Source organism: Lemur catta, chromosome 7 (assembly GCF_020740605.2).
Source record: "Lemur catta isolate mLemCat1 chromosome 7, mLemCat1.pri, whole genome shotgun sequence".
In the NCBI taxonomy this organism is placed as follows: domain Eukaryota; kingdom Metazoa; phylum Chordata; class Mammalia; order Primates; family Lemuridae; genus Lemur; species Lemur catta.
The window spans coordinates 72006518-72019983 of NC_059134.1; the positions used below are offsets into that span (position 1 = coordinate 72006518).

At 49.3% G+C, this 13466-nt stretch overlaps 1 protein-coding gene across 1 annotated transcript; it reads left to right on the plus strand.

Annotated features, from left to right (window-relative positions):
* Positions 1 to 3028: 3028 nt before the first annotated feature.
* On the plus strand, positions 3029 to 4931 carry MYOD1 (myogenic differentiation 1). Its single transcript, XM_045557624.1, has 3 exons — positions 3029 to 3855; positions 4324 to 4402; positions 4681 to 4931. The coding sequence occupies exons 1-3, from the start codon at positions 3226 to 3228 to the stop codon at positions 4929 to 4931; spliced, it is 960 nt and encodes a 319-aa protein (XP_045413580.1). The 5' UTR covers positions 3029 to 3225.
* Positions 4932 to 13466: the final 8535 nt, after the last annotated feature.

A 13466-nucleotide genomic window follows, 5' to 3' on the forward strand; every position in this document is an offset into this window, starting at 1 on the left:
AGACCTATTATAGGAAAAGCAGCCAATCCTGGGACCAGCCCTGGGAACAATGCTATGAGCTTAGAGCAGCAAGTACAAGACTTAGAGGCAGAAGCTTGTTCAGATTATTGGAAGAAAGGAAAGGTCAGGCTAACTGGAATGGAGTGACCAAGAGGACATTGGTTCCAGGTGAAGTTGGAGACAGGCTGAGGTCAGCTTATGCAGAGCCTTATTGGGTAAGAAAATGACATGCAATAAGAAGCTTTGGGAGAGTTTGAATAAGAAGAGTGATATAATTCCATTTACATTTTTAAAGGTCTACTCAGGCTGGTGTGTAGTGAATGGATTATGGGGGGGGGGAGCAGGAGTGGAAATCAGAGCAGCCAGGTTATTGTGGTTGTCCAGGCCAGTAGTGTGGCTGCTTAGTCCAGGATGGTGACATTGGGGATGGACAGACTCAAGACATGTCTTAGAGGTAGAGTGGATAGGTCTTCCCCATGCCCCAACCTCTCCTCTGGAATTCTAGCCTCATGAATCCCCCTGCTTACCATACCTCCACCTGGATGTCCAATATGCATTTCAAATTCTGCCCAAACCTGAATGCTTGATCTACCACCCACAAACCTGCTCTTCCCAACTCTAGTCTTCCAAGGGTCATCATTAACTCCTTTCTTGTGCCAATGCTCACATCCAATCATGAATAAATCTTGCTGGCTCCATCTTGAAAATATACCTGGAATTCAAGCACTTTTCACCAGCTCCACTGCTGACACCCAAATCCAGCAACCAGCACCTCTCACTTGGACCATTATAACAGCCTCCTAATAGGTCTCCCTGCTTCTGCCCTTGCCCTCCAGTACCCAGCATGCTCCTGTTAAAATGTAAGTCAGTGACATTCTTCTTTTCTGCTCAAGCCCTCCAAGGGCTTTCCATCTCAGAATATAGTACCTTTTTCCCCCTCCCTGACCCCATTTCCTACCACTCTCCCCCTTTGCTCACCCAGCTGCAGACATACCATCCTCCTTGCTGTACTTCAAACCTGCCAAACACAGTCCTGCCCCAGGGCCCTTGCACATGCTTGTTCCTCTATCTGGCCCCACATATCTTCAGATATCTGCTTCTGCCTCCCTTCATTCAGGTCTGTGCTCAAATGTAACCAGCTCAGAGAGGCCTTCCCTAACCACTCCATATAATGAAATAATCTTCATCACTTTGTTCCCTTGCCTTGTTTTATTTTTCTTTATAAAATTTACAACCTCCTCACATCATATACTTCCTTGCTTATTTGTTTATTGTCTGTCACCCAGCCCTACGCTGTAAACACCATGCAAGCAGGGTCTTGGTTCTCTGCTGTATCCCTAACACCTTGGACCAGTACCTGGCACATAACAGACACTTCACAATATGTGAAGTTCCAGGCAACTCCTGTAGGGCCCCCCACTGGAGGGATGTGGAGGAATATGGAGCTACTTTGTCATTGCTCAGTTAGGCTGTGCAGACTTTATTGAATGAATAAACAAAGGTGGTACTATGGGGTGAAGGGAGGTAATCACTTCCTGAAGGGGGACCTTCTGCACTACCAGTGGCAGAGAAGTGAAGAAGGTAGGACCCCAAAACAGCCTTGTGTTTGGCGGGAAGGGAGGGCTTCCCAGGGTCCAGAGGGCCAGTGAGGATGGCTTCCACAAATTAGTGGCACAGGCATAAGGTTCTCTCTTAAACTCTGTCTTAAATGTCTGGTTTCCAGGAGGAGAGATCCAGGCAGGGGTGTATGGTCAAGGGATAGTTCTAACCCAAGTGCTGAGAGGATGGTGCATACTGCAGATTCAGGAAGAAGCTGAGAGGCCCCACGGGAGTGGGTGACACTGGGGCTTGCGTGGGAGCTGGAGATCCCATGGGGTGGTTGCCTCCTCCTCTGTTCCCAGCCTCTCCAGTGAGAGACACAGCTGGCCTGGAGACCACATGAGCCCCTGTCAGGGCTCCCTGCCCCAAACAACAGGAAAGAAGCCTGCTGGGCATAGAAGCCTGCGGGCTTCCACATCCTTGGTCTCTTACTCCGACCAGGATTGCTCCAAGAGACTGCTGTTATCTCTAAATTTATAAAGTAGAAATTGCTGCTCAGGAATAAGAGGTGACTTTCACAAAATCACACAGTTGGGAAACTTTGGAGTCTGGACTCAATTGGTCTGCAAACTTCACTCTCAAAAACTCCACTCTGAGGCGATGTCGCCAGGCCAGCTGCTGGAGTTGGTGACCTTTGAGAAATGCACTTCCCTTGGCTCAGCACTGGACGAGGTGGAGACAAACCCCGAACAAGTGGAGTTTTTCCACCTGAAGAGGCATCTTAGCCTGGACCCCAGGCCATGGCACTGGGCGCCTTGCTGCAGAAACGTGCGGGAGTCCGGACCCAGGCAGCACCCCAGTTGGAGAGATTAGAGAGAAGCTTTAGCAGCGATCCCGGACTTCTTAAAGGCGCGGCTGGGGTTCTAAGCGTCCAGGGACGATGGGCTGGGCCGGGCCGAGACCCTCTGAGCGACTCCCAGGGCAGGGACTAGCCGGGTATCTGTCAGCCTCTTTGGGTGTATCTCTCACCTTCTCACTATTTCAGCTCTGTGTTTCTGCCCCCAACGCCTTGCGTCTCTCCAAATCTCTCCCGAACTGATTTCTACTTTCTCTCTACTCCTGGGGACATTGGTGGGCTCAAAGTCCGCTCCGAAGGGAGCGCGCGCCGCCCGGTTTCCCGCGGACACGGGAGGAGTCGGGTGCTGGAGAGGTTTGGAAAGGGTGTGCCCGAGAGCCAAGTGCAGCCGCGTCGGGCTGCCAGTCCCTCGCTCCCTCCCTGCCAGGGGAAGGGATGGAGAGCGCGGGCTGGTGCCTAGGGGCGGAAGGGCGGGACACTCTCTAGCTCCTGCGGCCACCCAGGGGACCCCAAGCTCCGCCCAGCTCTGTTCCTATTGGCCTCGCGCTCCCCCTCCCCCAGCTGTCCGCTCGGGCGCCGCGCGTTCAGGCTATACTACGGATAAATAGCCCCCGGCGCCTGGCGCGCAGCTAGGGGTGGGGAAGCCCCGGGGCGCTGCCGCCTCTTCCCTCGCCACAAGTCAGGTCGGACAGGACAGGGCGGGGTGGCGGGCAGCTCGGTGTGCATTCACACTCCCTGAGCTTTGCCATCACACAGCCCGGGTTCCCGAGCGGCAAAAAGTTCCGGGCAAACCTTGGGTGAAGCCAGGACGTGCCTCCCCCCACCGGAATATGGAGCTACTGTCACCGCCGCTCCGAGACGTAGACTTGACGGGCCCCGACGGCTCTCTTTGCTCCTTTGCCACAGCGGATGACTTCTATGACGACCCGTGTTTTGACTCCCCGGACCTGCGCTTCTTCGAGGACCTGGACCCGCGCCTGGTGCACGTGGGCGCACTCCTGAAGCCTGAGGAGCACTCGCATTTCCCTGCGGCCGTGCACCCGGCCCCGGGCGCGCGCGAGGACGAGCATGTGCGCGCGCCCAGCGGGCACCACCAGGCGGGCCGCTGCCTACTGTGGGCCTGCAAGGCGTGCAAGCGCAAGACCACCAACGCCGACCGCCGCAAGGCCGCCACCATGCGCGAGCGACGCCGCCTGAGCAAAGTTAATGAGGCCTTCGAGACGCTCAAGCGCTGCACGTCGAGCAACCCTAACCAGCGGTTGCCCAAGGTAGAGATCCTCCGCAACGCCATCCGCTATATCGAGAGCCTACAGGCTCTTCTGCGCGACCAGGACGCCGCGGCCCCTGGCGCTGCCTCCGCCTTCTACGCGCCAGGCCCGCTGCCCCCCGGCCGCGGAGGCGAGCACTACAGCGGAGACTCGGACGCGTCCAGCCCGCGCTCCAACTGTTCCGACGGCATGGTAAGGCCGGGACCCCAGGAGGGAGGAGAAATGAGGGCAGCACTCAGGATCCTGGGACGCTCTTCCAAGAGCAGGGAGCTGGCCTTCCGGGAGGTTTGGGCCAGGATCCTTCCCGAAAATGGACCCCGGTGTCCTGGGCAATTGTCACTGTGGCAGCCTCGTGCTTTGGAAGACAGCGGGACAGATGTGATCGGCCCAATAGGGGCGCTGTTAGAACACTGCTGCGGCCACGTGAAGATCTTATCCCTACTTCCCCTTGAGCCCCTAGGTGACCGTCCGCCCTCGGTTTGGCGCTGCACGCTACAGATCTCAGCTCTTGCCCACCCCTAAGCCCCACTCCCAACCAGGACAGATTCGGGCCCAGAGCTGGAGGCTGAGACTAGAGTTGGGGAGGGGGCGGCTACAGGGAGTGGTGTTCGGCCCCGCGCGGTCCTGCGGGCCTGACTTGGTTGCCCTTGCCGTTTGCAGATGGACTACAGCGGCCCTCCGAGCGGCGCCCGGCGGCGGAACTGCTATGAAGGCGCCTACTACAGCGAGGCGCCCAGCGGTGCGTATTCTGCGCTCCTCCTTCCCATGTCCTGCTTTGAGCTGTCCTGGCTTCCCTGTATGTAGGATCCCTGCCCCCACGTATATATCCTGGGAGGTGGTGCAGGGGGCGAGATACTAAGAGTGTAGCTCCCTCTCCTTTCGTCCTACACTCTCGCTGGATCGTTCCCGACTCCAACAGGTCCTCAGTTTCCATTCTGCCCCAAAGCACTGGGTCCAGGAGTGGGAGACTCGTCCGCGGCTCCAGCCCTGCTCACTAACCTACCCCTCCCCGCGCAGAACCCAGGCCCGGGAAGAGTGCGGCCGTGTCGAGCCTAGACTGCCTGTCCAGCATCGTGGAGCGCATCTCCACCGAGAGCCCCGCGGCACCCGCGCTCCTGCTGGCCGACGTGCCGCCGGAGTCGCCTCCGCGCCCGCAAGAGGCGACCGCCCAGAGCGAGGGCGAGCGTGGCGCCCCCACCCCGTCCCCGGACACCGCCCCGCAGTGCCCGGCGGGCGCGAACCCCAACCCGATCTACCAGGTGCTCTGAGGGGGCGGGCGGCCGCGTCGGAGGGCGCAGCTGCCCACCCTCCCGAGGGACGGTGCCCCTAGGGTTCCTCGCGCCCAGAAGATTGAGCTTAAATGCCCCCCTCCAACAGCGCTTTAAAAGCGACCCCTTCCGAGGCGGGAGAAGCAGGAGAACTGGTGTGTTTCCTCCCCCGCCTCCCTCCCCCAGGGCAAGGACATAGTCCGTTTTGCCTCGCGGCACCCTTCCTGGAGACCGCCTGCGAGGGTCGGTGGTGTCTCTGTGTTCCTCTTCCTTGCCCCCTTCCCCATGGGGGGGGTGAGACTCTCGCAGACATAAGCCCCACCCCCTAGATGCACCGTTTATTTTTGGGGGGGCGTCCTCTCCTTTGGGGAGCCCCTGCGACATCCGCTCAGGTGCACTCCAGTCCCAAGTGTAGCAGGTGGAACCGTAACCCACCCCCACTCCGTCCCCCGGTTCAGGACCACTTTTTTGTAATACTTTTGTAATCTATTCCTGTAAATAAGTGTTGCTTTGCCAGAGCAGGAGCCCCTAGGGCTGTATTTATCTCTGAGGCATGGTGTGTGGTGCAACAGGGACTTTGTACGTTTATACGGCGGGCGGGCGAGCCGCGGGCGCTCGTTCAGGTGTTCCAAATAAAGGCGCTAATTTATACCGCGGTGGCTCCGGCTTTCCCTGGGCCTGGGGTGGGATCCCGAGGAAAATCCGCAAGCAGGGCCAGCTGTTCCTCAGCGACGCCTGTAGGCGGCAAACGAATTGATTGCGAAGAGGAAGCCCGCCGCCAGGAGAAAGGAGGGGTGCGTATTTCTCCAATATGTGGAAAGGTTCCTCTGAACTTGACGTACATCACCACACACAAGTCAGTGGTTCTTATGGGAGGATGCACAGATTTATATGAGTATTTTTTTAAAAATCTGTATCTGCCCTCCCGCCGAGATGCTGATTTAATATATCTGCCCCAGATACCCAGGGCCGGGTATTGCTATTTTTCAAGAGCTTCCCGAGTGATTCTGAAGTGCATTCGTGGTTGAGAATCCCGCCCCTCCACACACACAGAGTGAATCCAGGTGTGGTATTCAGAAGGACCACTGGAAGGTGGGGGCCCTGGGTGCCACTTGGCGACCTCATGGGCATAAAGGATGTGATAGGTGCTGACAGCATTATGAGGAAAAACTAAACGAGTGTGGAGAAGCACTGTAAGCTGAATGGTACTTACAGGCTCTTAGTGACAGCAAGGGGACAGCATAGAAGGCCAGACAGGCAGAAGCACCTCTACTTGGCCAGTAACCCAGTACTTGGGCATACTGGTCCTATCAGATACTGTAAGAAGACAGGAGCCCACAGCCAGTGAGGAAAGGGGCTCGGGGGAACTAGCATTGTCACAGGTGGCATAAGTATTCTTATCAGGCTGCAAACTCCGTGAGAGCATGGGAGGGGGTCATTTATTTAGCCAGGGTGTTGAGGAGGGCTTTCTGGAGGAAGTGCCATTTGAGCTCTGCCTCGAGAAACAAGAGTAGATAATGCACTCAAATGCCCGCAGACCCACACACACCCACTAGAGAGACCACACACACACATACACACACAGGAAACTATGCTCTCCCCTGAGTTCAAGGCCCCTGGAGGGATGGTCTAGCAAAAGTTCTTCCCCATTCATGTACCACCTCCCTACCTCCAACACACACATACACACACACACACACACACACACACACACATGCCACTAGGAGCTCAGCAGCTCCTAGATCCCCTAAAGACCATCTTCCTGAAAACCCTACAGGCCCACTTTCAAGGCCTTCATTAGTCAAGTGGGGGGCCCTAGGGAATGCAGACAAGACATGATGCCAGAAGGAACAGCCTCATTACAAATCTGAGGACCTGTTCTCCCCAACAGAGTGTCCCTGAGGAGCCTTGCAGAGCTGTTCTGTTACTAATGATCCTCTACTTGTCTTCTGGCCACTTCCCCAGATGCCACTTGGGGTTCCTTACACTTCTTTGAGACACCCTGGGGCTCATTTACCAATTTATTCATTCAACAGATGCCAGGCCCTATGCTGGGTGAAAACAGAGACCATTGACTGCAGTTGCTGCCCTTGACACAGACATTTGAGGGGAGGGTGGGACCTTTTAACAGCTGGTTACATCACAATGAATTAAGTGATAATGGTAGGGGCGTGTGTGGTAGAGGGACACCATAGGAGCAAAGAGGAAGGTTCTCTGGCCAGTTTGGGGGAGATATGGACAAGCAGGTAATGCCTAATAAGAGCCTCAAAGGAGTTGATCAGGAAAGAGGGGGCAAAGAAGGGTGCTTCAAGCTGAGGAAACAGCAAGTGCAAGGGACACGTTTAGTCCAGGACACTTCTGGTTGCAAGGGACAGAAATTCCATTTAAACTAGCCTGAACCCCCACAAGAGGTGGTGTCAGAAGGACCTGGGGAAGACCCAGAGGTAAGATAAAGAAAACCATGCCTTCTTAGGACTGAAGCTGCTCATGGGAAGGGGCCAGAGGCAGGACTGCAACGGACTTCATTTGGGCTTTATCCTGAGGGAAAGAGGGAGCCATAGAGGAATCTAAACAGGGGAAGGATACAGATAAGTCTGTATTTTAGAAAGGCCAGTTTGGGCTGGCAGATGGATAGGAGAGAATAAGACTTGAGACAGGAAGACCTGTCAGGAGGCCACTGGCATTGCTCAGAGGAGGCATGACCTGTCCTGAACTGGGGCAGTGACTGGGGACCGAGAGGAGTCATAGGATTGGATACACTTGTGTCAAATAATGTGTAGGTGTTGAGGGGACAGCGGAGAACCTTGAGGGCACAGTCTCTACCTTCATACAGCTTAAAATCTGCTGGGGAAAGAGCCATTATGCAAAGAACCAAGTTAATCAATACAGTGTTATAAATGGTGAGAAGTGCTATAAGAAAAAGTAAAGGGTACAATGAGAGATGATAACGGGGAATGAGAAGGAATCAGATGAAGAGAGGAGAAGGCAGAATTCCTGCACTGAGGGAACCAATCATGTATGTGAGGAAGGCCCCAGTATCCTATAGGGAGTGTTCAATTAGAAAAAGATGCCCCTCTCCCTTGAGGACACTGCCTTGCAGGGTTCATGACTAGGCAAGCAGAGAGCAGGCTGGACTTCAGCCCCCACTCACCTCTTCAGCTGGATGCACTTGTGCAGTCAACAACCTGTGTAACTGTTCACCATGCCTTATGTGTGGAGATTCTAAGAAAGTGAGGAGAAAGGAGGAGCCCTGGATGACTTCAGGCTCTGGTTTGCCTCTGAGTGGGCAGTGCTGCTATTACAGAGATAGGGACCTCAGGAGGAGAAGCAGGTATGGGGACACATTTAGTCCAGGACACTCTGGTTGCAAGCAACAGAAATTCCATTTAAACTAGCCCAAACTCCACAAGAGGGGGTGTTAGAAGGACATGGGGCAGCTCACATATGGCAGTAGAGCTGTAAGCAGCATGGCATCTATGGGCCTCAGGAGCTGGGACTGGAGCCCCTCTCACTCTTCCAGGCATGCCCCTTTCTTGTCTCTACTGGCTTCCCTCTTTCCTAGTCTATATTGGTTTTCTCCAGCAACTCAGGGGTTACCTTAGATCTCACCATTAAAATCCAGTTAGAAAATTTCCAGGGATAAATCTAGTTAGACCAGCTTAAGTCATGAGTCAGGATTTGAACCCAGGCAGAGGACTCCAGAGACTGCCCTGTTAGAGGTGCTGCTCTGCGGCCTCTGCAGAGGAAGTCAGGAGAGGAAGTGAGAGAATTTGGGGGTGGGAATTGCTGAAGGCTGGATCACACTATGGAGAATGGGACTTGAGGTCCCTTCCTCGCCTGTCCTTTACCTCACTCAATCCCCTCAAAGGGGACATGCAGCTGAGCCCAACGGCATTTGCAGTGTAGATGAAACATCCCTTGCTCATGGAGCCATTTTACCTGGGCTGGATCTGAGGAAGTATCAGGACCATGCTCTCCAGGGACATATGCATATGTCTTACACATATGTGCTCATACAATAACATACATGTAGACAGAGCACACCACCAGAGGCTCATACACTGTGAAGCCAATGACGTTTAAGCTTCAGGTCTCCTCCCTTGTCTGAGCCCCTTCCAAGGCCCTGGGAGAAACCCTAGAAATACGTGCACATGGTCTAGTTTCTTTTCCAATTTGCCAAAGTAAATTACTTTAAACAATTGGTTATGACCATTGTCTCTTTCTATTCTGACTTCCTCTTATGTTGGGTGGCATTTATGGGCATATTGGGGCTGATCCTATCTAAAGGTATAAATTTCATCTGAGTTTAGTGGAATATATTTTAAAGAAATGGAATATAAAACAAAAGCAATAATGATGAACCATTGTATAAATTAAAATGATTCTGACAATGGGAAGACAATTGTAGCCAAAAAGAAATTTAGGTCATAGCAACAGTAGTTTATTAAAAAAAGAAATAGCTTTCTAACAGAATTACAGAAAAGACTCTTGCATTGACTCTTGATAATTTGCCCAATGAAGAATAGTAAATTATCTGAACACATTAAAAAAGACTTAAATTTTTTGCTGACCTGACACAAAATACTAACTTCGACAAAGATAGCATCATCAACACAATTTTAACGAAACTTGTCAATTAAAAAATATTTAAAATTAACCACCACACAAGGAAACTCAAAATGCCTGGAACTCTTACAGCCTACAAATGAAAAAAAACTTGATTGAGGTTTCCTCAAATTTGACATCAATCCTAAAAATGTACGTGACATTTCCAATAAAGCTGTGAGCCTGAAAGAAGCTTCCTTAAATTATCAATGGTACAAAACAAGTTTTGATCAACCATGTTGAAGGAAATACTGAATTCTCTCTCTGTTCTCTGCCTAGGAAATATTATAAAACCATTGTCACATGAAGGGGCAACCAAAGAATGTAACACCTGGTGTGGGGGGAAAGAGGTAGGCAAGATTGAAAAAGGCAAGAAAAGGCAGCAAGATGAGGAAGGCGATAGGATGAGGAGATGAGGAGGAATATAAACTCAAAGACAATGATGTGGCAATGTAGAACAGATTGGTTCTAGCTCGATTTTTTTCTCATCTATAAAACATTTAAGCCACCTGCACACAGGTTCATTACTATTTTTAAAAAATTAGATATGAGGCTGAGTAATATTTGTCTTTATACTGCACAGGGTCATTTTTGTATAGTTAACAACTTTTTTCTTTTCAGAGAACCTTTAACAGTGGGTTTTAATTCACGTAGAACTTTCCCAGTAGCAGCATGAAGGGAGTCCCATACTATGTCAATGGCTTCATAATTCCCTAGGATCTAGGTCTGAATGTGTAGTTGACCAGGTCTGAGACCTTGGGAATGTGACTTAACCTGTCTGGACTTTGGCTTTCATTCTGTGTAATAAATCAGTGAATTTAAAAGGTATGTCTCAGTTCTGAAATTCTTTAGTAATTCAGTTACAGCACTTCAGAGAAACAAAAAGGATAATGGCGTAGATCTTTTATAGATAAGGAAATGGGACCATGACAAGCTGAAATTGCTCTCTGCATAGGCAAATCATTTATAACCTCCTGCTTAACTGATCCTTCTTTCTTTCACTTTTTCCACTTTTTTATTAAGATATAATTCACATATCATAAAACTTACCTTGTATGATAAAATGTATAATTCAGTGATCTGTATTATATGCACAAGGCTGTGCAACCATCACCACTATCTAATTTCAGAACATTTTCATCACCCATAAGAGAAACCCATACCCGTTAGCTGTCACTCCCCTATATCTCCTCTACTCCTCTGCCCCTGGCAACCACTAACCTACTTCTGTCTCTATGATGCAGCTTATGTAAAATAAATGTTGTATTTGTCTATTTGGGACATTTCATATGCATGGAATCACATACAAAATTTACGACATGCTGTTATAACAAGACCTCAACACTTAACATGATGTTTTCCAGGTTCATCCATGTTGTAGCATGTATCAATACTTCATTCCTTTTTATAGCTGAATAATAGTCCTTTGTATAAATATATCACTTTTTGTTTATCCATTCATCAGTTGATGGACATTTGGGTTCTTTCCACTTCTTAGCTATTATGAATAATGCTGCTATGGACATTCATGTACAAGTTTTTGTGTAAATGTATGCTTTAATTCTCTTGGGTACATACCTAAAAGTGAAATTGCTGAGTTTATCATAACTCTATGTTTAAATTTTTGAGGAACTGTCAAACTTTTTTCCCAAAGCAGCTGCACCATTTTACATTCCCATCAGCAATGTATGGGGGTTCCAATTTCTCCACATCCTTGACAACACTTATTATTGTTTGTCTTTTTTATCAGAGTTATCTTGCTGGGTGTGAAGTGGTATCTCATTGTGGTTTTGATTTGCATTTCCCTAATCACCAATGATGCTGAGCATATTTTCTTGTGTATTAGCTATTTGTATACCTTCTTTAGAGAAATGTCTATTTAAATCCTTTGCCCATTTAAAAATTAGGTTATTTGTCTTTTTTTGTTGAGTTGTGAGAGCTCTTTATGTATTTTAGATACTAGACCCTTATCAGAGACATGATTTGCAAATATATCTTCTCATTCTGTGAATTCTTTCACTTTCTTGATAGTGTCCTTTGAAGCACGAAAGTTTCTTTTATCTTGATGAGGTCCAGAAACCATTACTTAGTTCAAGTTTTCCTAAGAGTTTTATAGTTTTGGCTGTTACATTTAGAAATTTGTTCCATTTTTAGTTAATTTTTAATATGGTGTGAGGATGGGGTCCAAATTCATTCTTTTGCATATAAATATCCAGTTGTTTCAGCATCATTTATTGAAAAGACTATTCTTTCCCCCATTGAATTGTCTTGGCACCCTTGTCAAAAAATAATTGATGATAAATGTACGGGTTTATTTCTAGACTCTCACTTCTATTCCATTGATCTATGTATCTATCCTTATGCCAATACCACAGAATCTTGATTACTGTAGCTTTGACAATTTTGAAATTGGGAAGCATGAGTCCTCCAGTTTTATTCTTCTTCAAGATTGTTTTGGCTTTTCTGGGTCCCTTGTATTTCATGAATGTGTCTTTAAGTAGCCCTGTTGTGGTGGTATTTTCAGTAGCCACTAACCTTGCCTGGTACAATCTGGGAGACGTAAATTAACATGGAAATTTAAAGCAGGTTCTTGTTGGTGCACAGAAAAAAGTAGTTATATGAGGGGGACATTGGTGATTTTTTTCATTTTCAATTTTCTTTGATGCAGCTTACATAAAATAAATGTTTTATAAACCAAATATCATTCTGCAATTGCAAAAACAAGTTGCAACTGTTTTTGTTGGCATTCTGAATGCTTCCAAGTTAATATAACTTATTTAAAAGTATTATATAGGTATCTCAGGCAGCTAATAAAACTATGGAGCTACTTTTCCCAAATTATCAAAAAATTCAAAAACATCAAAAGTTTGTGGTATTTGTCAGCATTTAGAAATTTGCATTGGTCTTAATTTCTTTTCTAAGTACAAATAAATATTCACTTTTGTACCCAACTTTCTATTCTTTTTTGCCTTTTTTAAAGAGCCTCCAAAATGTCTGGGCTTCAGGCCCCACATAACCTGCATTCACCCCTGCACACTGACCATGCTCCCCCGCAGGCTGACACATAACAGGTGCCCATGAGAGGCACATTCAAGAGAACCCACCAGGCTCTCCCTACCAGAGGAGCCACAGAGGGAGGAAGACCCTTGGGATAGCCACGAATCTCCTGCTGCTTCTGGGAGGAGAACTCAGTGGCCACTGCACAGTCCTGCTGAGGACACGCTTGCAGAAATGCCCACATCCATCCATCCTCCCTACACATATGCACCATCCACACCACAGCCATCCATATGGCCCGCCTCCCCACCTCCCGCCCACAGCCTGCAGGGAGAGACGTTGAGGCCCTGCCTTCTCAAAAGCCAAGCCCAGGGAGGGCTGAAGCTTTGCCCCAAGCCACACTGACACACTAAAGGACGTTGCTGAGGAATGGCAGGAGTCTATGAAGGAGAGGTAGAGTGGGGACTGGTCACAGAGGGACAGAGGGGGGCTGGGAAGACCAAGGGAAGGGGCAAAAGGACAAAAGAAGTGAGGTAATATCTCACTTAATCCTCACTAAGTATTATTCCCTTTATGCATATGAGGAAACAGAAGCCTAGAGAAGGAAAGTGACTATTTTACACTATTTTGCTGCTAGTAAGCAGCAAAAATGAGATCTGTAGCCAAATCTGTCTAGATCTGTGGTTCCCTCAACCAGAGGAAATTCTACCTCTGGGGGGACATGTGGCAGTGCCTGTAGACCTTTTTGATCACAACTGGGGAGGAGGCTTCTACTGACATCTAGTGGATAGCAGCCCGCCAAGCATCCTACAACACACAATACAGTACCCCACCCACCCCTAACAAAGGACTATCTGCTCCAAGATGTCAACAGTGTAGAGGCTGAAAAACCCTGGTTCAGACACCTTCCCAGAGTATTCTTCCCCTTACTAC

Coding starts and splice junctions, on each gene's coding strand:
- MYOD1 (XM_045557624.1), top strand. CDS start 3,226: ATGGAGCTACTGTCACCGCCGCTCCGAGACGTAGACTTGACGGGCCCC. Junction 3,856..4,323: donor CCAACTGTTCCGACGGCATG/GTAAGGCCGGGA, acceptor TGCCGTTTGCAG/ATGGACTACAGCGGCCCTCC. Junction 4,403..4,680: donor CTACAGCGAGGCGCCCAGCG/GTGCGTATTCTG, acceptor CTCCCCGCGCAG/AACCCAGGCCCGGGAAGAGT.